This window comes from Gymnogyps californianus, chromosome 7, assembly GCF_018139145.2.
Source record: "Gymnogyps californianus isolate 813 chromosome 7, ASM1813914v2, whole genome shotgun sequence".
NCBI classification, from domain to species: domain Eukaryota; kingdom Metazoa; phylum Chordata; class Aves; order Accipitriformes; family Cathartidae; genus Gymnogyps; species Gymnogyps californianus.
Window position 1 is genome coordinate 18,762,907 of NC_059477.1, and position 21,020 is coordinate 18,783,926.

At 41.7% G+C, this 21,020-nt stretch overlaps 1 protein-coding gene across 11 annotated transcripts; it reads right to left on the reverse strand.

Annotated features, from left to right (window-relative positions):
- Positions 1 to 1,566: 1,566 nt before the first annotated feature.
- On the reverse strand, positions 1,567 to 20,392 carry HNRNPA3 (heterogeneous nuclear ribonucleoprotein A3). 11 transcript variants are annotated; one of them, XR_007766822.1, is made up of 14 exons: positions 20,339 to 20,392; positions 16,337 to 16,448; positions 15,837 to 15,860; positions 11,670 to 11,792; positions 11,433 to 11,579; positions 11,140 to 11,350; positions 10,837 to 10,926; positions 10,668 to 10,775; positions 10,468 to 10,548; positions 9,225 to 9,371; positions 7,829 to 7,954; positions 7,669 to 7,740; positions 4,521 to 4,595; positions 1,567 to 1,862 (listed from the first exon to the last, which is right to left on the reverse strand). XR_007766822.1 is itself a non-coding variant. In XM_050900473.1 (13 exons), the coding sequence occupies exons 2-12, from the start codon at positions 16,400 to 16,402 to the stop codon at positions 7,688 to 7,690; spliced, it is 1,158 nt and encodes a 385-aa protein (XP_050756430.1). In that variant the 5' UTR covers positions 16,403 to 16,448; positions 20,339 to 20,392; the 3' UTR covers positions 7,206 to 7,582; positions 7,669 to 7,687. The 11 variants fall into 11 exon arrangements, 8 of the variants coding, with proteins under 8 accessions (XP_050756430.1, XP_050756431.1, XP_050756429.1 ...); XR_007766821.1 differs by lacking the exon at positions 1,567 to 1,862 and adding an exon at positions 1,878 to 2,200; XR_007766823.1 differs by lacking the exon at positions 1,567 to 1,862 and adding an exon at positions 4,237 to 4,320.
- Positions 20,393 to 21,020: the final 628 nt, after the last annotated feature.

Genomic DNA, 21,020 nt, shown 5'->3' on the forward strand with positions numbered 1-21,020 from the left:
ACTACTATCAGCGTAACTCTTCACAGTCAGCTTTTGTTTTTATTACCCCAAATGATTTTTTATTTCCAATATTTGTCACCTTGTCATCCATCTTCCTGTTAACTCATTTACCAGTTCTGAATAGCAGAGGCCTCACCAGTACCTGGGGCAGACGATCACACTCGCATGCTGGTGCTCTCTCTCCTGCACTTCATCTGCAGTGCAACCTTAGCTAACCAGAGAAGAGCAGGGGTAGGAAAGCAGAGCAGTAACAACAGCTTCACCAAGAAGGTAGTTTTGCTCCAGCCAGGAACCATGACCCTACTGACTATATCCTCTTTAAAAGGCAGGGCTAATGGCCAAGTGCCTGTCCCAGAAGAAAGTCTTTGGTACCTAAACCTGGGGCTATCAGATGTTCCAGCCCTGCCTAACTTAAAAGTAACAGTTTCACACAACTTCTCATGCTGCATTACTTGCTGCAAACTTTCACGTGAGGTCCTGCCCCACAAAATGTCTGTATCTGAGGCAGCAGGGACAGCCAAGTCATGAAAAAAACTGTAGCCTCCGATTTCCAACATCCCTGGACGTGCTAGGAACCCCGCCCATTACATGGAGTGGTCACATCTGTGGTTTTGCAGAAGGCATTGGGAAATGCAGATCCGGGTGACCCAACTTGCACTTTGCGGCTGCTTACCTTGTTTATACTGACCTTCTTCCGCGTTAACAGCACGTCAGTCCATCCCACTGCACGGTCCTTGACATACTCTGAATGCAAGAACACTCCTCTTTTTGGAGCAAATGGTCAATACCAATGGTTGAAAACCTAGAGGCTGGATTTGATGGACAAAGCAGATTTATTTGCTCTAGATAGGGCAGCCAAGCACCAGCTGAACGAAATCAAAGATACTGCAGCAGTGAGGGATATTTTTCTTGCTGCTGTTGTTCAAATGCGCCTCTATTGACACTGCCACCAGCGCTGCCCAGGAAGGAAAACACCCCTAACAATCGCCGAGCTTGGGTGAACGCTGGGGGAATGTGAGACCGCTGCCATTTAAAGCAAGAGGATCTAATCCATATTTAAGGATGGCAGTTTTAGAGCATCATAGGCATTAAGGAGGAAGCACACCGAGCTGCGGCCCTGGACAGTCTTTCAACACTGACACGCAGGAGCTTTAATACGCAGGTAGGTCTGATGGCAAAGCACAGAGAACCTAAAGAGGAAGAGCTCTTAGGTCCCCCCCCGCCATTAACTAGGTCAAATGTCTGACTGACAGACAATGTTCTCTCTAGCTGTAATATAAATACTTTAATTACAAATTGGCTATAAAACAGAGACCTCAGTAAACCCCTGCCCTCCACTTCCATTTGTTCCTTATTTTAGCACTACTGCGAAAGCTGAAGGCAAACAGCATCCTTACAGCCTTTGCTGTAACTCAGACCACAACTACTTGCATTCAGTTTAAACCAGTCTTTGTCATATCATGAACACAGTGAATATTGTACTCACATCGAAACACCAAACATCATTAAGGAAAAAAATATTCCACATTAGATTATTTTGGTATATGTGAAAACACCAGATTGCAAACTACATCCTTCGTTTTATTATTATTAGTGAGGTACAGAGTATGTTCCCAAACCTGAGAGTGACCAGTGACATTGCCAAGTCTAATGCATCACAATGCTGACCTCATACACTGGCAAGTCTCCACCTGGAGAACATTTATTTCTTGATCAAAACATTCAGTTTTAAAGCTATTAAAAGTAAAGCTGAGGAGCTGGGCTGAACCAAGGTTTTCTGACTTGCAGTCCCGAGTTGGAAAGACGATCCTGTAACTCAATGTGTTGCAGTAATGTAAGACCGCTTTGTGTTCCTCACAGCACTAAAAAAAGGTGATGGCAACGCATTTTAGATTGTAAGTCATTTGACAATATACACTTTATTCTGATACAAAATTTAAATATTTTAACAATTTCAATCCATTATGGACTATACTGAAATTTTTAATTTCCATGCTATTGTTAAACTTGTTTAACCACAAGTTCTAAGATTTCAGCACACTAGCACCATTGCTCTTGAAGTCTTTGCCAGTTATTATAACATATTATTCTGTTTCCAATCTTGCGATTTTATCTTCTACATGAAGGCCATTTTTCTTCTACGGAGATACTTGGATTACTTTAGTTCAGGAAAAAGCTAATCTTAGATAGAGATGTCAACCTGTAGCACCCACAGCAGAAAAAGAATCATCCATCAGACATCTGAATTTTAGTGATACTCAAGATCTTTCATGCTCCACACAATTTAAGATACAAACACTTGCCAGAGACCACAGACTGATATAGAAGTGAATATTCCACCGCAGTGCAGACAGTATACGAACACATGTTAATGTCTTAAACACAGGAACCAAAGAAGTACACAAGTCAGTACATCACACAATCAATGCTTGAAAGACTAGGAGCATTTCCCTTCCCGCCTTGAATATTTAAAGGATACCAAAGTTAAGATGCTGTGTTTAATTTCAGTGTTCTATAATAACAAAACACTTATCACATCTGCATCAACCTGGGCCCCTTTTGGGGAAATACATTTTTACTCCCTGGAAGTACCATTTGCTTTTAGATTAACACACAGGTTTAGGTATCAAATAAACTTCTGTAGAACTGCAGCTTAGGGACCAATGCTTCGTTAACTTTACATCTTTACATCTCCATCTCCATTTACAGCTGCTATTTTCAATAGCAGCCACTATAGAAAAACCTAGCCATGAAACAATATTCTTAACTCCTGGAAGTGCCTCTTGGACAAAGATACACTTGACCAAGTACTCCTTAAGGATGTGTTTATCTTTGACAAGGTTTATTTCTGAACAAATTGGGGTATGCATAATTGAAATTAAGCAAATTAGTCTAACAAGAGTGTTATAAATCCAAGCGTAAAAAGAATTCTAACAGTGAATATCTAGGTCTGGACGTGGTGCAAAAAGACACTCCAGAGCACAGAACAAGTCTGCAGCAATGTAGAATCCTCTCATGTTAAGGAAAGGTAGAGCTTTGCTCTATACACGGGCCTAGTAATGGGATGCAAACTAGAAAGAGTTTTTGTTAAGACTTACTTTCGTTAAAACATTTTCAAGATTTTACTGTTAAAAAATTGTAACGTTCCCCCTCCCCCCAAGTACAAAAGCATTTCCCCTCAACTGAGTAATCCCGAGACGCACTAGTGCTTTTCCCCCTTACCTGTTGCTACGCACAGATGCCTACGTGAGCTCGCAAGGCAACTCTGCCTAGCAGAGGAAAAGCAAAGGTTTTCTATGTCTAGGTGTAAGAAAGCAAGCTTGTCACCTCAGCAACAAGCTGTCTGGCATACTACACTAAGGAGAGACTGTGACCTTACTGCAGCAGTTTCAATTCTGGCTCAACCTTGGCTAAGCAAAACCATTTGTCGACCTTTTTTTAAAAATATATACAGACATCGTGAGATTTCCATTAAGTAACTCCTGATGATATGAAAATCTCAACATTACCACTGTAAATTACCTCCAAGTTAACTTTTAACTGTATAATGTTGAGAGTTTGCTTTCTGGATGTTTACAGACAGCAGGTAACAAGTTTAAATACTTGAATCAGTCTGTGAACATGCCTAAGCCCCAGGTTAAGCTGAAATGCACAGGTTCCATTTGACTTTACTTTCTGAGTAACTGAAGCATAACCAACACTAAAACAGAAACTGACTTCACAAAAACACTGCACAGACTCGAAAATGTATTGGCAAGTTCAAATAGACTACTATTTAAAAGGAGTTAAAAATGTCCCAGACCTGTAACAATCAAAGACGCAGAAAAGGAAATACATGTTCCAAGAGTTAAGAACCAATGTGCATAAAAGCAGATTCCATGAAAAGTTCTTGTACTGCCATTCATCTGTACAAATGCAGTTGTGCTTTCAGCTGGGTACCCCGTGACAGTGTTAGCCTCCACTCAACCGCCCTGCCTGAAAGCACCCAAAATTGGGAAGGGAACTCTCTGATTTGTACAGATAAAGACAAACCCCCCTGGTAAGCCAAGGTCCATTTATTAGGAGGGAAACCACTGCTCTAACCAGTGCAATTCCTGCAGCTGCAGTGGATCCCACACCACTGAGAACTGTGATGAACTGCTTCACTCTCTTCACCTTTCTGGGTTTCTGTAAGGCGTCTCTTTCTATTACAAGGCAACGAACCATTTCTCACACCCCACCGCCCCCCGCCCAGTACACTCCCCACGGTAACTAGAGCACGTACTGCAAAACATTCATCATTTCTGTCTTGTTGATCTCGGACGCACAGCAATTTTGTACCTGCCAGGAACAGAAGATTCTTGAATAGCAATTATGCCAGCAAGCAACCCTCCTCCAGAAGAGGAAACACTGGACGACAGATGCTGGAATACTTGCTCCTTAATACTTAAGGCTTTCCTTCATATTAAAAGGCTGGCAAAGGAAAGCCTAGAAGGAAGTAAGGGTTAAACAAGTGTTTTACTATACGCTACAAATCTTACCCAGTCAGAAACCTTCAATTGAAGAGGATGTGCAAGACATTCCCCATTTTGTCAAGCAGCAGCTTCTCATTCAACCTGAAAATTAAAGAAATTACTCTTACCTTGTTTAAAAACCTCCCACTACTCTTTATAATTCATGAAAAATTTTAAAGGCAAACCTTACCTATGCTCATTGCCCTTCCTTTCAGGTCTAAATGCTAGACCTATTGATTTTGAGTCAACTCAAGTAGCTATCACTCAAGGAGGTTCCAAAAGGTGAAGAACTCTTGCTAGACTTTCTTCGATATTTCAGCTGTGATAAGCAGATTTAACTAGCCTTTGGAAAGCTGCTCACTATCAGCACAGTATCTTATGCCTTCACTTTTCTGGAAGTTGAAGCTGTTGCTCCTGCTGCCTTGTCATTCTTTAATTATGCTGACTTCTCCATACTCAATAGGCTGCTGAAGTCCTGTCTTATGAGTCTCCTTAGCAAAGTATGGATCAAAGAAGTACATCCTAGGTTCTTTAAAGCTGGTTAATCACTGTCCTCACGGCTTACACTCTTCCACGTCACAAACAACAGCTAAGCTACCCCACCCACCTACAAAGCGGTCACTTACATCCATCTCTTAAAAGGTTGCATACAGATCTTGTTCATAAAGTTTATTATGACACTATTTTTCAAAGTTAACATTGTTGTCACAGTACAGCTACAAGAGGCCCTGTTAAAAAGAACACTGTCAATACATTCTAAAAAAATTTAGAAATACCAGATCAATTGTCAGAAGGGACATCAACCCCATCCTCCAGTTGTCCTGCATCAGATGCAGGCCCCAGGTACAAGTCTACACATCTTCTAAGCGTAGTAACGTACAAAGCAAGTCGGTAGTTAGGTGGCTCACTCCCTAGTGAGTTGCGTTTTAGTTTCCAATGTTTTCAAACTCCAAATGGGTTGTTTAAAAAATGCCTTTATTGAAATACAGCCTCCCCCCCACCCCAAGCCCAAATTAATATGTACAACAACAGAAGCGTTCACTAAATCACCAATTCTTGCTTCAACTTTAGAGATATTTTAAAACTCCACAGAAAAGAATAAGCAGACTTTGAAATCCAGTTTGGAGGCTACCATCTTGACACCGGTTCCTTGTTTTAGTGTACTGCAGTCTAAATACACTCCAATAACAGTGTTTAAATAACATTGTTTAATTTTTTTTTTTTTTCAAACAACACACTCATTTTTCTTCTACGTCTTAAAATTGTAATTCATTATTAATATGACTGATTATGCCTTGAGCCATTTCATACATCTTTGCAGATTCATTCCTACACTGGAATCGCATTTACCTTATACTGCACATTGACCCAGAAGTGAAACAGGCGTGAATAATTCCAATACCATATTGTCAAGTGTCTGAGTATTTCTTCTATTGACTGGGTCCCTACTCTTCTGAGTCTGAATTGACAGAAAGCACTGTCCTGGCAATAGTCAAGAGAATTCACATCAGATGAGAAAAGGACAGACTGTAGTGCCTTCATTTGGAGGTCGGAAGGGAGAATGAAGTACAATTTCTAGCCGTATGTGCTGATAAGATTTGCTACTCCAGTGCATCAAATCAAATTGTAACACACTACCATTCTACCTGTGGAAACTCAAGACTGTACCATTCTACGTTGCGGGACGTGTTTCTAGTCAGTAAAATACAGCTAGATGGTGTTTTGTTTTATCTTGGAGCTCTTAGCTGAGCGCAGACATTCGCAAGGGAAAAAGCTTGAAAACTATGCTACTCAGAGCCCATGGCGAATGGGCTTTTGGAACGCATTACCTGGGACTGTCAGTGATTACACCTGTGCTACCCTTGGCTCCCAGTCAGAAGAATGTGTCCAGAAAATTGCCTAGGGTGCATGCAAGAAAGTATATAGCCATTAAGTTATTACGGAACATACCTATTACTCTCACTATGACGCCTCATTTAGTTGCAACAGCGCAGTCTGGTGTGAGGGAGAGGGAAATGGGGACAAAGGAAGGGGATGAAAATTCCAAGCCACCCTCCCCAAAGTATAGTTTTATTGAAACAGAATCATTGTATATCCCAAGGAAACAGGCACTTGATTCCCCCCACCTTAACTTCTCGGGAATTACAATAAATATAAAGGTAAAAAGCAAGTTTCTTTTTCTCTTCACCCAAGACTTAAGCAACTGCAGTTATCCCTTATACATCTCAAATGAGACGGGAGACAGCTTTAATGTGTCTGAAGTTGGTCTTGTTAAAATATTTATCATGCCTTATTTTCTTGAAGCGCTAGTACTAATACAGAACTACAAATTAAAAAAAATATGCACAAACCAAAAAGTAATTTGAAATTTTCATTAAGGTAAAGCTTAGTTCTATAATTCACAAACACTAATTTGAGTAACTCAATCCTAGTTATACATCTAAACAAACTATAATGCAACATACAGATGTTTTCCCTCTGTATGCCTATGTAACTCATGTCAATGACAGTTACATATATACACTGAGACTAGACCCTTTAAGACTGCAAATCAATAGGTGTTTCTATTGTTAACTTTAAATTAATACAAAATAGTAATTGAGAAATGCATTAATCCTCTCTATGAACTAACAAGGAAACACCCTAAACTACATTTTATTTCTGTTATAGAGTTCTCTGTACTAAATGTGGAAAAACTGAACTACACAAATATTGAAAAGTTAAAAATTCCTTAATTTGTTTATTCCTGGTACCACTACCACAATTTACAGGGCAATATACCTGATGTAATGGGAAAATAAAAAGAAAAAAGAAAGACAAAGCTACAACAGATAAAGACCTCAGGAATGTACATCTAATCGACACTACATTGCATTAATCAATAGCTGCACTTTTTGCAAACTGTGGCTATGACAGTCCTGAACAAGAAGGGTTTCCTGTTTAAGCTGCAGTAACTTTTCTGACTATGGATCATCGTTCCTTCTGTGGCAGATTTTACAGTTCCTCTAATGCATTTGGGACGACTGTCTCAAAGTAACCTGCAGCTTTCCTGACAACTCCTCGCTCTCTCTCCTGCTAAGAACTGTAGCCTGTTGAATACAGGATAAGAAAATTATTACTCTCAGTGAACAGTTGTACATTATTAATCATCATTATAAATATACATTACACCTACCCTTTTTCTGGTAGCATTTTTAGAATCTTCTACCACCATAGCCCCCACTTCCACTTCCAGATCCATAACCACCTACAAAAAACCAGGGTGCATGTTGAAATACAAGAACAACAAGAAATTTTAAACCAAAAAAATATTTTCTGTACAAAATTGTATTTACCACCGTAGGGACTGCCTGAACTTCTGCCACCAAAGCTGCCACCACCTTTCATGGGACCATAGTTAGACTGCTGTTGCCCACTGTAATTGCCAAAATCATTGTAGTTTCCACTTCCACCATAATTACCTGAAACAAATGCAGATTTATAAAGCCACTTTTGTTCAATACTTAGGACATGAAGCTTGCCTAATCGTGACATCCAACGTAAATGTAAATTGTAATCGTTTAAAACAATTTAAAATAGAATTGCAAGCATTTTGCATGCTACCTCTGCTCACAATGCACAAATGACAGAAGACCCTTAGCGTTTTGAAGATTAGAAACTGGTATTTCATTGAAGATGAAAAACATCATGCTACATTAGGAAATTTATACAGATTTGAGTAGGCAATTTGAAGTTAACATAATAGGCCAAATTTAAGGCCTCCAAACTCAGGAAAGCACATGAGTTTCACTTGCATTCTTCCACTGCCCAACGCTTTGTATCTATGACAATAATGTAAACTACATACAATTTATTTGCTCTAAAAAGTGACAGAACTGTAACGGGCATGCTGCATATACACATCAGAGGGTATCATAAAGTATGCAGCAGATTTTGCAGCTTATCTCCCCAAACTTGCACTAGTCCTTGCAAGTTCTTACTGCTCCTTCTCCGACAATTCTAGTAAAGCACCTAAGCTGTTTTTGTATTTGTGGCATACCCTTAGCAGAAACATCCTATCATTAAAGGCCTCCACAGAAGTTACCCCAGATTTAAAAATTAACCTTATCGCTCAGAAACCTCTACAGGGAAATGAATACTGACAAAGTAGAACACGGCTAAACTGATCATACAACGGGACATAGCTAGATGTATTTTGGTTAGACATTAACATAGATTTTAAATATACTCATCAAGGGTTTACACTAGTTAAGGCTGTGAAACAGTATTATAATAATGTGATTTCCAGTTAGTCTAATTAGAATGTGTAATTGGCCAAAGAACTGGCTTTTATAAAAATAACTAGAGTAGCTCATTTCACAGGCAAACAATAAAAAAGCCTACAGAAACTTAGACGTATAGTCCTCGCCAAGGAGGACGTGATCTACATGACGTGAACTGGTATCTGACAGCAACAGCGTACTTCAAACGGTCAGAAGTTTAAAAATTCTCCTACTCTACCTCCACACACAGATTTATAGCTGCTGTTTTTTGAAAAATAAGCTCCAGGCAAAACAACATTGTATAGTGTAACAAAGCTGATCCAGTGGAAAAAGAACTTTCCTTACGTAACATAGCATTCTGCATTAAGACCTAATTGTACAACTTTTTTTATGCAGTATCATACTTCAGGCATTGTACAACTCAGACCTGACTAAAAAAACAGATGTCTAATTAAAGCTGGCATCTTACCACCACCGAAATTTCCTCCTTCATTGTAGCCATCATATCCTCCTCCTCCACCTCCGTATCCACCACCTGGGTTTCCATATCCCGGTCCTCCACCGCCACCATAACCTCCTCTGCTGCCATAGCCAGGACCACCTCCGTAGTTGCCACCTTTGAATGAAAGAAGAATCAAACTAAGCACATCAAAGCTAAATATTGGTAAAAAAGGTCCATTTAGAAACAAACAAACAAAACGCCACACATAACAAAAATCTCCCACAGTGTTTTCCCTGTACTATATTCATTACAGTTGCATCATTTATCTAAAGTATTTAATCCAAACAAACAAACAAAAAACATTAGTTCATGTATACCCTTGAAGCATGACACTTAGAAGTTCATTCTGGCTCACAGAAAATAGAGCGACATGCCGCTACCACACACCCCCCCGTTACATGTAATAACTGCCTCTTTACACAAATGGCTTTGTCAGTACTGTCTATCATCCTCTTTACTCCTCTAAACTGAAATGACTCAGTAGGCAAAGCCCTCAAAAGAATTCTGCTTTACAGTTTTTATCTAGACATACAGCTTTATTTACAAGTGTGTCAAAGCTACTAGACGTTTTTTTCTAATCACGTAAAGCGTATCCAAAAGACTTAGTATTCCAGATGCTGATCTGGTCTCAGACATTTTGATGGAGTAGTTCCGAACTGGGAAATTGTTCCAAAGAACTCAACATCACTACATGTATCTGCTGACAGAATCAGGACATAAGTAACTACATGCTACTTCCCTCATTTTTTCCCCCACACAAAAGTGCTACTTCCACAGCCATTTGGTAAATTCCACAGTTGTCTTCAGATGCATTTTGGATACTCATCCAAACTTCATCATGAAAAAGGTACTACCAAGCCATGAAAAGTCTTAAAATTGATTGAAAAGACTTCTGGTATGTTAGCTGGTCACTGCTTTACTCAGTTTTACTCATCTCAGCTGACACCAGAATCTTCATTTAGTTCTCAATAATCATAAACAGCTGCTGCATGACCTCATGACATGAGGTTATTTAAAGGGTACATATAGAGGAATATTTTTTTTCCACCCATCATTTTGTGGGGAATACAAAAAGCCTTTAACTCTTCACAGCTCTACCATGTAGAAAACATTATCACCAAAGTAGACTTGGTTTCCAAGGTGAAGGCAAGACTCACAGCTGGATATAATGTTGGGGGAGGGGGGAAACCAAAGTGATCAATACACTTACCATCACCAAATCCATTGTATCCGTCACCACCCCCAAAGCTTCCTCTGCTCCCACCACCGCCACCACCACCCCCATAGCCTCCTGGAACACAAAACAGATGAGAATGTTTTCCTGAACACACGTGTTAAATGTTTAAGCCAAGTGACATAGGAAATAAAAAAACAGAAATCACATTCTGTACAAACATTCCAGTCCTTTACCTCTTCCACCAAAGTTTCCTCCTCGGCCAAAGTTCCCTCCACCACCTCCGAAGTTTCCACGACCCATGAAGTTGCCTGAGCCACCCCCACGACCTACAAAATATTTTACTTCAATTACATTAATTGAAAACCAGTTACATAAAATAACCATGCACAACTCCAAACTCACCTCTCTGAGAGCTAGCAGTCTGCATCTCTTGTTTTGAGAGTGCTTTTTTCACTTCACAGTTATGTCCATTTATAGTATGATATTTCTGAACTACAGAAAATTGTGAAATAGGAAAGAGTTAGAAAATCAAATCATTGAAAGCAATATGCTGTAAAACTCTCATAGGAACATTAAATCTACCCCATCTCTTACAACAGTCAAGCAGTTGGTTATGCCAACATCTTACATTCCACACACTGCTGTTCTGAAATCTACCGTTACACTTTTATCCCATAAGTAATTTCTTACTAAAGAGTTACATACCAACAATTTTATCAACTGTATCATGATCATCAAAAGTTACAAAAGCGAAGCCTCTTTTCTTTCCGCTTTGCCTGTCTTCCATGACTTCTATGGTTTCAATCTTGCCATATTTTTCAAAGTACTCCCTTAAATTATATTCTTCTGTATCTTCTTTAATTCCACCAACAAATATTTTCTTTACTGTGAGATGTGCCCCAGGCTTTACAGAATCCTACAACGCCAAAAATGACATTCAGTGTTTTAAATTATTAGGTAAAGATTAGGAAATAAGGTTAACTGAAACACTGACTTACCTCCCTCGAAACCGCCCTCTTTGGTTCAACCACGCGTCCATCAACCTTATGCGGTCGAGCACTCATGGCAGCATCCACCTCCTCCACACAAGAGTAAGTCACAAACCCGAAGCCTCTGGAACGTTTTGTTTGCGGGTCTCTCATCACCTGCAAAAACATAGGGGGTACTCTGCATTTCTGTACAAGATTAAGTACCTATATCCTTCCAAAAGCACAAACTAATATTTGACACTTTACCACACAGTCCGTGAGCGTGCCCCATTTTTCAAAGTGCTCTCTCAAGCTATCATCTGTTGTTTCAAAGCTCAGACCTCCAATGAACAACTTTCTCAACTGCTCCGGCTCCTTTGGCTCATGGCCCTACAAAATCAAAAATCAAAAACGCATTTTGAATACAAACCACAGAGTTAAAATTTCACAGAACTACTAAAAAATATCTGTGCACATTATAACTACAAATAGGTGGAATACATTTACATAAAACCAATGACTTCTAATGGGTTTAGACAGCAGCATAGTAAACACTTAATGAGGTGTGATTTTAATTAAAACACTAACTAACTACTTAAGAGTGCTCAAACGCAAACAACAGTAAAGAGATTTCAATACACTAAATAACTTGGTTGCTCGCCACCCCCCCAGAAGTACATTCATTTTATGCCTATCTTATATTCGAGTTGCATATTGCTCTGTAGGGATTAGCAATGAAGCACTGCTAGATAAAGGGAAGTTCTAACACTTTATGAAGCATAATCATGAGGAACTATAAAAAATTTAAGAACACAGCGTACAAGAAAAAAAGGTTATTGTCCAAACTGAGTGTCTAGTCTTTTGGGATATCCATTCTGAAAGGTGATTTTTATGCATTTTGAAGAAATTTATCAATCATTAATTCCTTCAAATTGTAAATTTTGTAGTTGGATAATTTTGTAAGTTGAGTGCATGCAAGCAAGAAAGAAGTAGTACATATGTGGTCTTCAGTGTTATGGGAAATACCTCTTAAATGTGAACCAACATGGACTTATGTCTTACAGATTAAAAAAAGTCTCGAATAATGACTAATCAATGACCAGTAGTGGGTACAACTACTGGAATAAGACTGGTACCTTAACAAGCATCGTAAAACAAACTTAAGTTTAATTGAAGCTCTTGACAGTATCACCTACATATGACCAGCCACATTTTAAAACATGCTAATTTTCAGAGCCCAGTTTTCTACAGCACGATTAAAGTGGGCTTACAAGTGCATTAGTGTTTCTGCTCTCTTTCAGCGTTGCATGTATTTTTTAGTTAGGCAGGGAATATCCCCGTACATTTGACAGGAGTTTATGAAAAATTATTACAACTTTCTCCCATCCCCAAGACAGAGAAGTCTTAGAAAAAGCAACCAGATTAAAATCTTATTTAGCAAGCTGATACTTTTGTGCATGTAAAACACTCCACAGGGTGCTGGCCAGCTATATTCAATTCTGCAGCACAAATGCGTAACGGGCTTCACTGTTTCTGCTGCAGTGGGTTAACCTAGACTAGATGCAGCATTAGCCTGAGAGCTGAACTACATAAAACCAGCCACAGACTTCTACATGTAGATGTCTTGCTTCAAACCCGAAGGTGAAGTGCTTTAACCTCTGCCACAGTTTAAATAAAGAGGGTGGTTGTACTAGGGTTGGTCAGAAAAGCATACATCCCTTTGAGTGCAACATAATCACCCTAAAGAGCAATGGATATTGTGAAGCAATACATGGCAAAAGAGAATTTCTGAATTATATACTGCTTTAGGAAACCACTGGTTTATAATGTTCACGTTGTACTACAGGAAAAAATGCCTAAGCTTATGAAAAGCTGGCTGGGAAGTAGATCCCTGCTCTTACACCTGCTAAACTTAGCAAGAAAGAGCCCCAGCACTCTCACTAACAACTTTCTATTTAAGGCACTAACTTTGTTACTGCAGGAACATTATATACATGATTGACAGTCAATGGTCCTGTGACTACAAAGTAAAGCTTCTTTTCTACAGTCTTCCAAGTGGTCTGGACTACAGAAGCATAATTAAAAAATTTCCCTTCTAACTATAGGTAAACTTAAAATCTTACAGGCTAACACACCTACTGTATATAGAAACTGCTTTCGGTTAAGCAAAATACTGTTTTCTGTTGCCAATTACATTTTTTTTTTAAATCTACTGACACTACTTATTTTTTAGCTGGGTTATTATGTTAAAGCTGGGAACACTAAGTGTTTCAAACTCTCCTATGCACATTAAAGGAAATCTATTACATGAAACTGTAAAGTTTAGACTTCTCCAAAACCAAAGACCTATATAAGGAAAAACTGGACAGATTTTTTACAGTTCTCTGACACCCCTCAAGGCTATGGGGTTTTCACATAGTAACTCAGACTGCTTTTACCTTAAAAGAATGACCACAGAACTCTTCAGGTCACTCCTGAAAGGTAAAGTGAAGTCCTTTTCTGCTTATTTTTATTATGTGCACATGAACTGCTGTTCTCATATGGGAGGAAAAACACCTTCTGTTACAGCTTCTCTCTTCTATTGGAGAGAAATTATCCTCATGACACACCTATGTTATAAGAACTCTCCACAGAAATAAAAGGCAACATTTTCTTAGGGAATTAGTTGGGTTTTTTCAGGCATTTTGTTCTCACTGGGGATAAGCATCTCTAGGGTTTTCAGAGTGCTGTCCTCTATCACACAAGATATTGTTTCTCAGCCCTTCTGCTGCAAGAGCTGTAACAGCAGCCTCTCCTGTGCACAACACATCTCTCCCTTCCTCCCTAGTGTAACTACCACACTGCTTCAACAACATCAGCAGGCTCCCTCCCAGTCAGCTGATACTGCGGGCCAGCACGCCATTTTGCAGTGCTCCTTCGGTCAGGGGGTGGGGCGGGGAGTAGCAGGGAGTAGCGGTAAGAATGCCCAACCTGCCTGCAGTCAGCAAGCTGGCAAGCAGCTTCGTTTCTCCCCCTAAGCAGTTTAAGGGACTTCCCAGACATATTAATAGGCTCTGAGGAGGTGGGGAACTTTCTTTCCAGCCTCGATTAGCGACTTCCTTCCTCAGCCAAAGCTCTACGCAGCACCGACCGCCTCCATTTTGTGAGCAATCTCATCTCCTCCACCCTCAATATGGAGCCGGAGGGGCGGGGCCATGGGGGAGCGGGAACGCGCGCACGCAGCAGCACCCGCCCCGCCCCGGCAGCCACGTCCCAGCGCCGCAGTGGCGCCATGGGAGTGTCCGGCCGCCCCCGCCCGAGCGGGAGGGGGGCGGCGCGCAGCGCTCGGGCCGGCAAGGGCGGCCCAGGAGGAGGGCAGGGAGAGGCCGGCATGGCGGAGGAGCATGTGGTTCCCTCTGCTCACCCTTTCTCGCGATCAAAATCGAACTACTCGTTCCTACGTCCTACCTAAAACCCCAAACACTCAGCGCAGTCTAACTGTACCTCTCTCAGAAGACAGGAAGGAAAAACGGCAACTAGCACCCCCCCGGGATTCCTGTAAAAATCCTAGTCTTTGCAGAAATCCCAAGACCTTTTGAAAATGCTGCTGCAGATACGCACTGCCTTTGTTCTGAGTTAGCTATAAACTTAATCTTCATATGTCAGGGGTTTTGAATAATCAGCCTTTTGGAGTTGCAGCATTGCTCTCTAAAGGCACTGTTTTCAGGTGGTGGTCCTCCCTCTGTGAACACCAGCAAGTGTCCACAAAACGCCAGGCACCACACCTATGCTTATCTGCGGCTAAACCTGTAAGATGGGACTGCTTTGTCCACCAGGCAGTCCAATCCTAGACTGCCTTCTGAAACGGGAAAGCTTACAGACAACTGGGGCCTCATCAACTTTCTCTGTGAAACATTTTCTCTAGAAACTTAATAGCTTTTAAATACATTCCAGGGCAAGCTACTTTTGTAAACTACAAGAGCTGATTTAGTAGGCAGCTGAGCGACCCCAGTTACATTCTATCCAAAGTCCACAGCAGTGAGACAGTTGCAACATTCCTTCCAGAAGGACTTTACACACCATACTTCAATACAAAATAACCATACGCTACCAGATACATGCAACTCGGACAAGGTTTGTTCTTAATTCAAGTGTATAGGCCCTCCCACATTGCAGTAGTGTATCATTCCCGAAAAAGTTGAACTAGCTAAAATATTCAGGCACCCTGGAAAAGTAATGTTAGAAAGCAAACAAATCAAAATAAACAATCAGAAAATGTCTCAGTTATAAGCTATATAAGCATATATAATACCCTCTTTGCTGATCTTAAAACTGAGTTTATTTTCTGAAGGGTATCAAGACTTTTTTTCCCCCCTCCCATTTCCACACCCTGCCCCAAAGTAACTAGCTCCCATCCTCCCAGAACAGCCCCAACATCTTCTCTATACTACGCACCTTATTCAGTCTACGGTATTTCTGCTAGAAGCAAAAGAAAACAGTTATTTTTACTTAGTACAGCCTCGCTTTCATTTGCAGTGACTATTAGGTAACCATTTTTTATTTAAAAAAAAAAAAAAAAAGAGAGAGAGAGAACCTGTCTTCATTCCCACTAAAAACAGGATTTTGAAGATAGGAAGGAATCAAGCTCCTGCTGATACTCTGAGGATGCATGAATTTCTTAAAAAAATAATTACACCTTGCTTTAATCACAAACATACATTTAAGCAGTTTTGTTATAACAGAAAACTAGAAAAGCAAAATTTTCCCACTACGCATAACACCCCACCCCTTAAAACTGTAAGTAATACACTGCAATTTAAAGTTACTCTGCTAATATGGGGATGAAGAAGGTAGGAAAAAAAGCTATGAATTAATACATCAGATAGAAATGGTTGGGCTTTTTAATCTTTTCCCCTTAAAGCTACTTTTTTAAATAAAAAAAGCAATCCTCTCACCTGTGAGGATCGTCTTCCTTTCCTCTTGTAGTCTTCCACATCCCTCTCTTCTTTAAGAGCAGCCATTTTGGAAGGGTACTCTAACTCAGCCTTTCTTTTAGATCTAGGAAACCTAGAAAACAGGTTGGATAAGTCAGTACTTACCCCAACTCCTGTGAAGCAGGGCCTTCTCCGGCTGCAACGCACGGGTGTGGCTTTATAGGAGGAAACGGGAAAGGGGTGAAAGTAGAAAAAAAAGTCTTTAAAAGGGTAGAGTAAAAATCCTCAGACTATTTTCCTCACAATTAAGAGCAGCTCAGAAGGAATATCTGCTATCCTAGTAAAGGTCTTTTTACAACTGTTGGAATAACGAGGTACAAACTAATGCTAAAATCTGTAGAAAACAACCTATGTCGACTACTGTCTTACATAACTATCATGAATACAACTGGTACAGGGCAAGCAAATTCCACTTTTGATACCCAAACCCACTACATAAATCAAATTCTATTTCTCTAGATTTTAACCCCCAAAATATTTAACATTTTGCAAGTATTGCTTATTAGAATTATGTGTAACCTATTGTAATCAGTGATCCAGCAGCCTGGAACTGGAACACTAGAGGATGTGTTAAATGTTTTCTGTATTGAAAAATATTTTCCACTAATGCCAGTGCAAGAATCCTTTACTGATTCTATTCTTGCAACATCAGAAATTTTAACAGTTGATCCTCAACAATCTGCAGCACTAGTCATCTCCAGTACTTTTGCTTCCAAGTGATATATTTGATTACCACCCTGCACTATTTACGTGCCCAACTTTTCACAATAAATGTTGTTATACATATCATTACAAAAACCAAGTATTTCACAAGATAAGCTCAGTGAATGAATCCATATCTAAGCATTTGAACAAAAAAGTCATGTTCCCTTTAGCTGTTATTATTTCAAGTTTTCTGACATCATTAAATTATTTGTCTTACTATACTGTATTAGTATCTTTGGCTACACTTCATCACTACTTTGGATGTTTCTTGAAACTTTATTACAGTAGCCAAAATACAATACTGTCAACTAAATAACATGCTTCTGTAAAACTGTAATTGTGTCGCATTAATATCATTGATATTCACAAGATTAGGTGTATTTTTGTGTGTTTTTTGTTTGCTTGGGTTGTGGGTTTAAAAAGTTTTATTCCTGCAAATACTGCATAGGGAAAGGCAGGCAGGTCTTTACTAATGACCAATATGTACTGCTATTCAGAGTGGAAATTATTATTTAGTTGTATTATCTTCAGTTCCTCTCTACACAATGTTACACCTGCTCTTGAAATCCTTTGAATCAAACATCAGTTTGACTTAGGAGGTACTAGGATACTAAGTGTTTCAATTGAGCTGTTCAATTCCTTAAGTCATACAGGGGAGGTATGAAACAGAATGTTAACAATTCAAGGGCTTTTAAAAAAGTAGCTGTATGGCAAAATAAAACTTTGGGAATTGTTAGGGAGGAAAGGGATAATCCTATTTAAATACTTTGTTAAAGTAATGAAAAGTATGCAACCCCTCTCTGATTTTGTCACCTGCTGCTTTCCCCAGTGAGGCTCCATGCCAGCCAACATAAAGCTCTCAGGCATGGTCTCTGCCACAATGGCCTCTGAAGGCCACGACGGTCAAAAGAGAGTTGTCTCCTTGCTAAGGCACACCGTCAGCTGAAGTGCAACACAGCCCTGTTCTGCCCTATTCCTACTTTGCCTCACAGAAAGTTAAAAGCAGCTGTCAATATTTATACTTTTTTTATACTTAACATTAACAAAATACTCTATTCAACTCTAAATAACAACATTCAAAACATTTTTATCAGCTGAGTTAAACTAGCATTGAAACAGTTGGATACTGCAACTTAACTACACACCTGAAAGTAGTCTCAGAACAAATCTGTTAGTTATAATGAGAAGAAAGTCACTCAGAGATGCCTCATTACTCAAAGGAACTTATAATGCTACCGTATCTCTTACAGAGACAAGATAGTAGAGGCGAAACAGACATTCCCAAGATGGAAGTTTACCTGTCCATTCAGAGAATACTATGGAGATGTATTGGTCTTTTCTGTAAATAGCTAAAGTTGGACCTAATGTGCATACAGTATATCGTGCCAAACCTAAGAGTTAAAGCAGCAAAACAATAGATTTTCAGCTCTAAGTGTGTTAGCAGTTTATTCCCAACGCCAATACGAATGTCTGCTGGGAAAAAAACAAGAAGATATTAGCTTAATAACTTATGTGATGGGTTTCTAAGCTTTACAGAAGCATGTTCAAATGCTTTGCACTCATCATCCCTCCCAGTTGTCAAACTATTCAACCTCGAAGCAGCTAAAACAATTGCTTACATGGAAAAGTTATTTTTAGCTGTTTTGCTAGGGGATCCAGTTTCTTCTCTGCTTTTAATGTAGGAACAGAAACTAGTGTGACCTGTTGGTTTCTCTGTTCTCAATTTTATAAGGTTTCAGCTTGCAATGAAGGGGGTCAAGATTAAAAAAAAAAAAAACCCACACAGAAAAAACCTGCACCATTTTTGCTCACCATACTTTACTTGAAGTACTTGCGCAAAAAAACTTAGGTTTTGAGAAGAGAGGAAAGAAAAGCATGGGGGGATATCATGACAGTATTTCCCTCCAGGTAGAGTGTGGATGATTGTCCTAGTCTGCATTTGACCTCGACTTCATTCAAGTTGAGGAAAATTTGAACCAAGCTTTGTGCAGGACTGCTTCTTCGTGTTGCCCACCAGGATCATGGCAGGATGCCACCGAATGTCGTGGCTCTTGTGCATGTGTGGTTGGGGGAGTGGAGAAAGGGATGAGAAGTGGAGAGCTTTGCACTATGCCTTCCCCCACCTCCCCGGGCAGCAAAAGCTCGCTACACGTGCTAACTCCCCTCGGGAAGGGGGTGAGGGAGGAGTGATACTAGGGAGGTGCTGCAACGTGTACCAGCATTCCTCAGCGAGAAGCAGCGTACTGCACTAAACGACCTTAATGTTTTAAAAGAATGTTCCCAGGAAAATGAGTGGGAAAAGAATATCCCTAGCGCACTACTCCGGGTAGCTTACGTGGGAGGCCACAGAGGGAGGACAGAACAATGACACACGCGTGTGTGGGACTCGCTTCTCCCCACTCTCGCCCTAATATGCGCCTAAGTGTTTCGGTGTCCCCCAGGATAGCTGAGTGGGACTCTACTACCCACAGCCCTGTCCCAATTCCAGGGCCAGGCCTCCCCCACCCACACTCTGGAGCGCAGCGAAATGGCTGCCGCAGTCGCTGTGCCCGAGGGGCCGGACGGCGGAAGCGCAGCCTCTCCCGCATCCTCCCTCTTCCTGCCAGCGGCCGCCATTGCGGACTAATGCGCCATGTCGCAGGGAAAAATGGCTCTAGAGCGCGGCAGTAACGCTACAAAGAAGCGGCGGCCGCTCCGGGGCGGCAGCGGGAACCGCGAGGGGCACCATTACGTGCCCCCACCCCCCAGCCCGCCGCGCCCAGCGCTCCTCCTTCCCGCCCGGGGGCTCTGGCGGAGAGTTAAAGCAGCTCTACCTCCGGGGGGGAAGGGAAGGAGGCCGCTTCACCTCCCTTTCCACCCTTGCCTCAGCTTAGCCTAGCGAGTCCCGCTCCCTCCTCGCGGCGGGCAGTTACCTCCATTTTGTGACCAGACTCGCCTCCTTCAGTACCAATATGGAGCCGAGAGGAAGAGGAGGGGGAGGGCGGAGGAGGGGTCACGTGGTGGGAAGGCGGGCTCCAGGCACCGCGCGACAGAGGGGGAGGGGAGCACTGGCAATCGTGCGCGCGCGCGCGACGGCCGTTACCGCTTTCTTCTCAGCGCCCGCCGCCCCTCCCCCCCGCCCGCCGCGCCGCGAGCCCTGGGCCGCGCTCGGCGGAGCGGCCCCTTCCCCACCGAGAGGGTGGAAAAGGACGGGAGCGAGGGCAGCCGGAGAGGAAAGGTGGGGTGGGGTAGGAGAGGTGAGAGAAGATAAGATATAACCGTGCCAGCGTTCAGTTAAGCGCCTTCCCGCCCTCGTCGGTCCCACGCCGGCAGCTGGCCTACCGCACTAACCGCCGCCCGCTGTGGGGGTGGCGGCGCCGGCGCGCAGCCGTCACTGGTGCGCACGGGCGGCACCGCCTCCCCGCTCCACGTCAGGCCGGCCGCCCGCCAGCCTTGCGGCCTCCCCCCGCCACGGCTGCCCGCCCCCGCCTGCTGCCTGACGCGGGCCGAGGGTCGCGAGCGCGGCCCGCGGCTCGCAGGGCGGTGTCTCCTCTGCCTGCGGCCATAGGGGCTGCTGTGTGAAAGGGGAGCCATCGACGTACTGGTCTTGAGGGAGATTGTTACTCTGGGGTTAAAATCCTTTGTAGGGAAGGAGGGAATGTGATATTTACAGAGAACTTCTGCAGGAGTATCAGGGAATGCCTGAGGCGCCCAAGACCTTCTAAAAGAAGTCATTTGTCTCCACGTACTGTTTTTATCCTGGAGACGCTGCAAAGAGGCAACGGAAAGATTTGCTCTCCAGAGACTGTTTAGCATTCAACCTTTGAAAGTGAGGGTAGGTTGGTGTATTTCTGGTTGAATACCAAAATAAATCCAAACAATAGGTTTTACAAACTTCTCCATATCTTCTTAAGCAGAGGCACTGTATCTTTTAATGGTGTTTGTCATCATAAACTAGCAT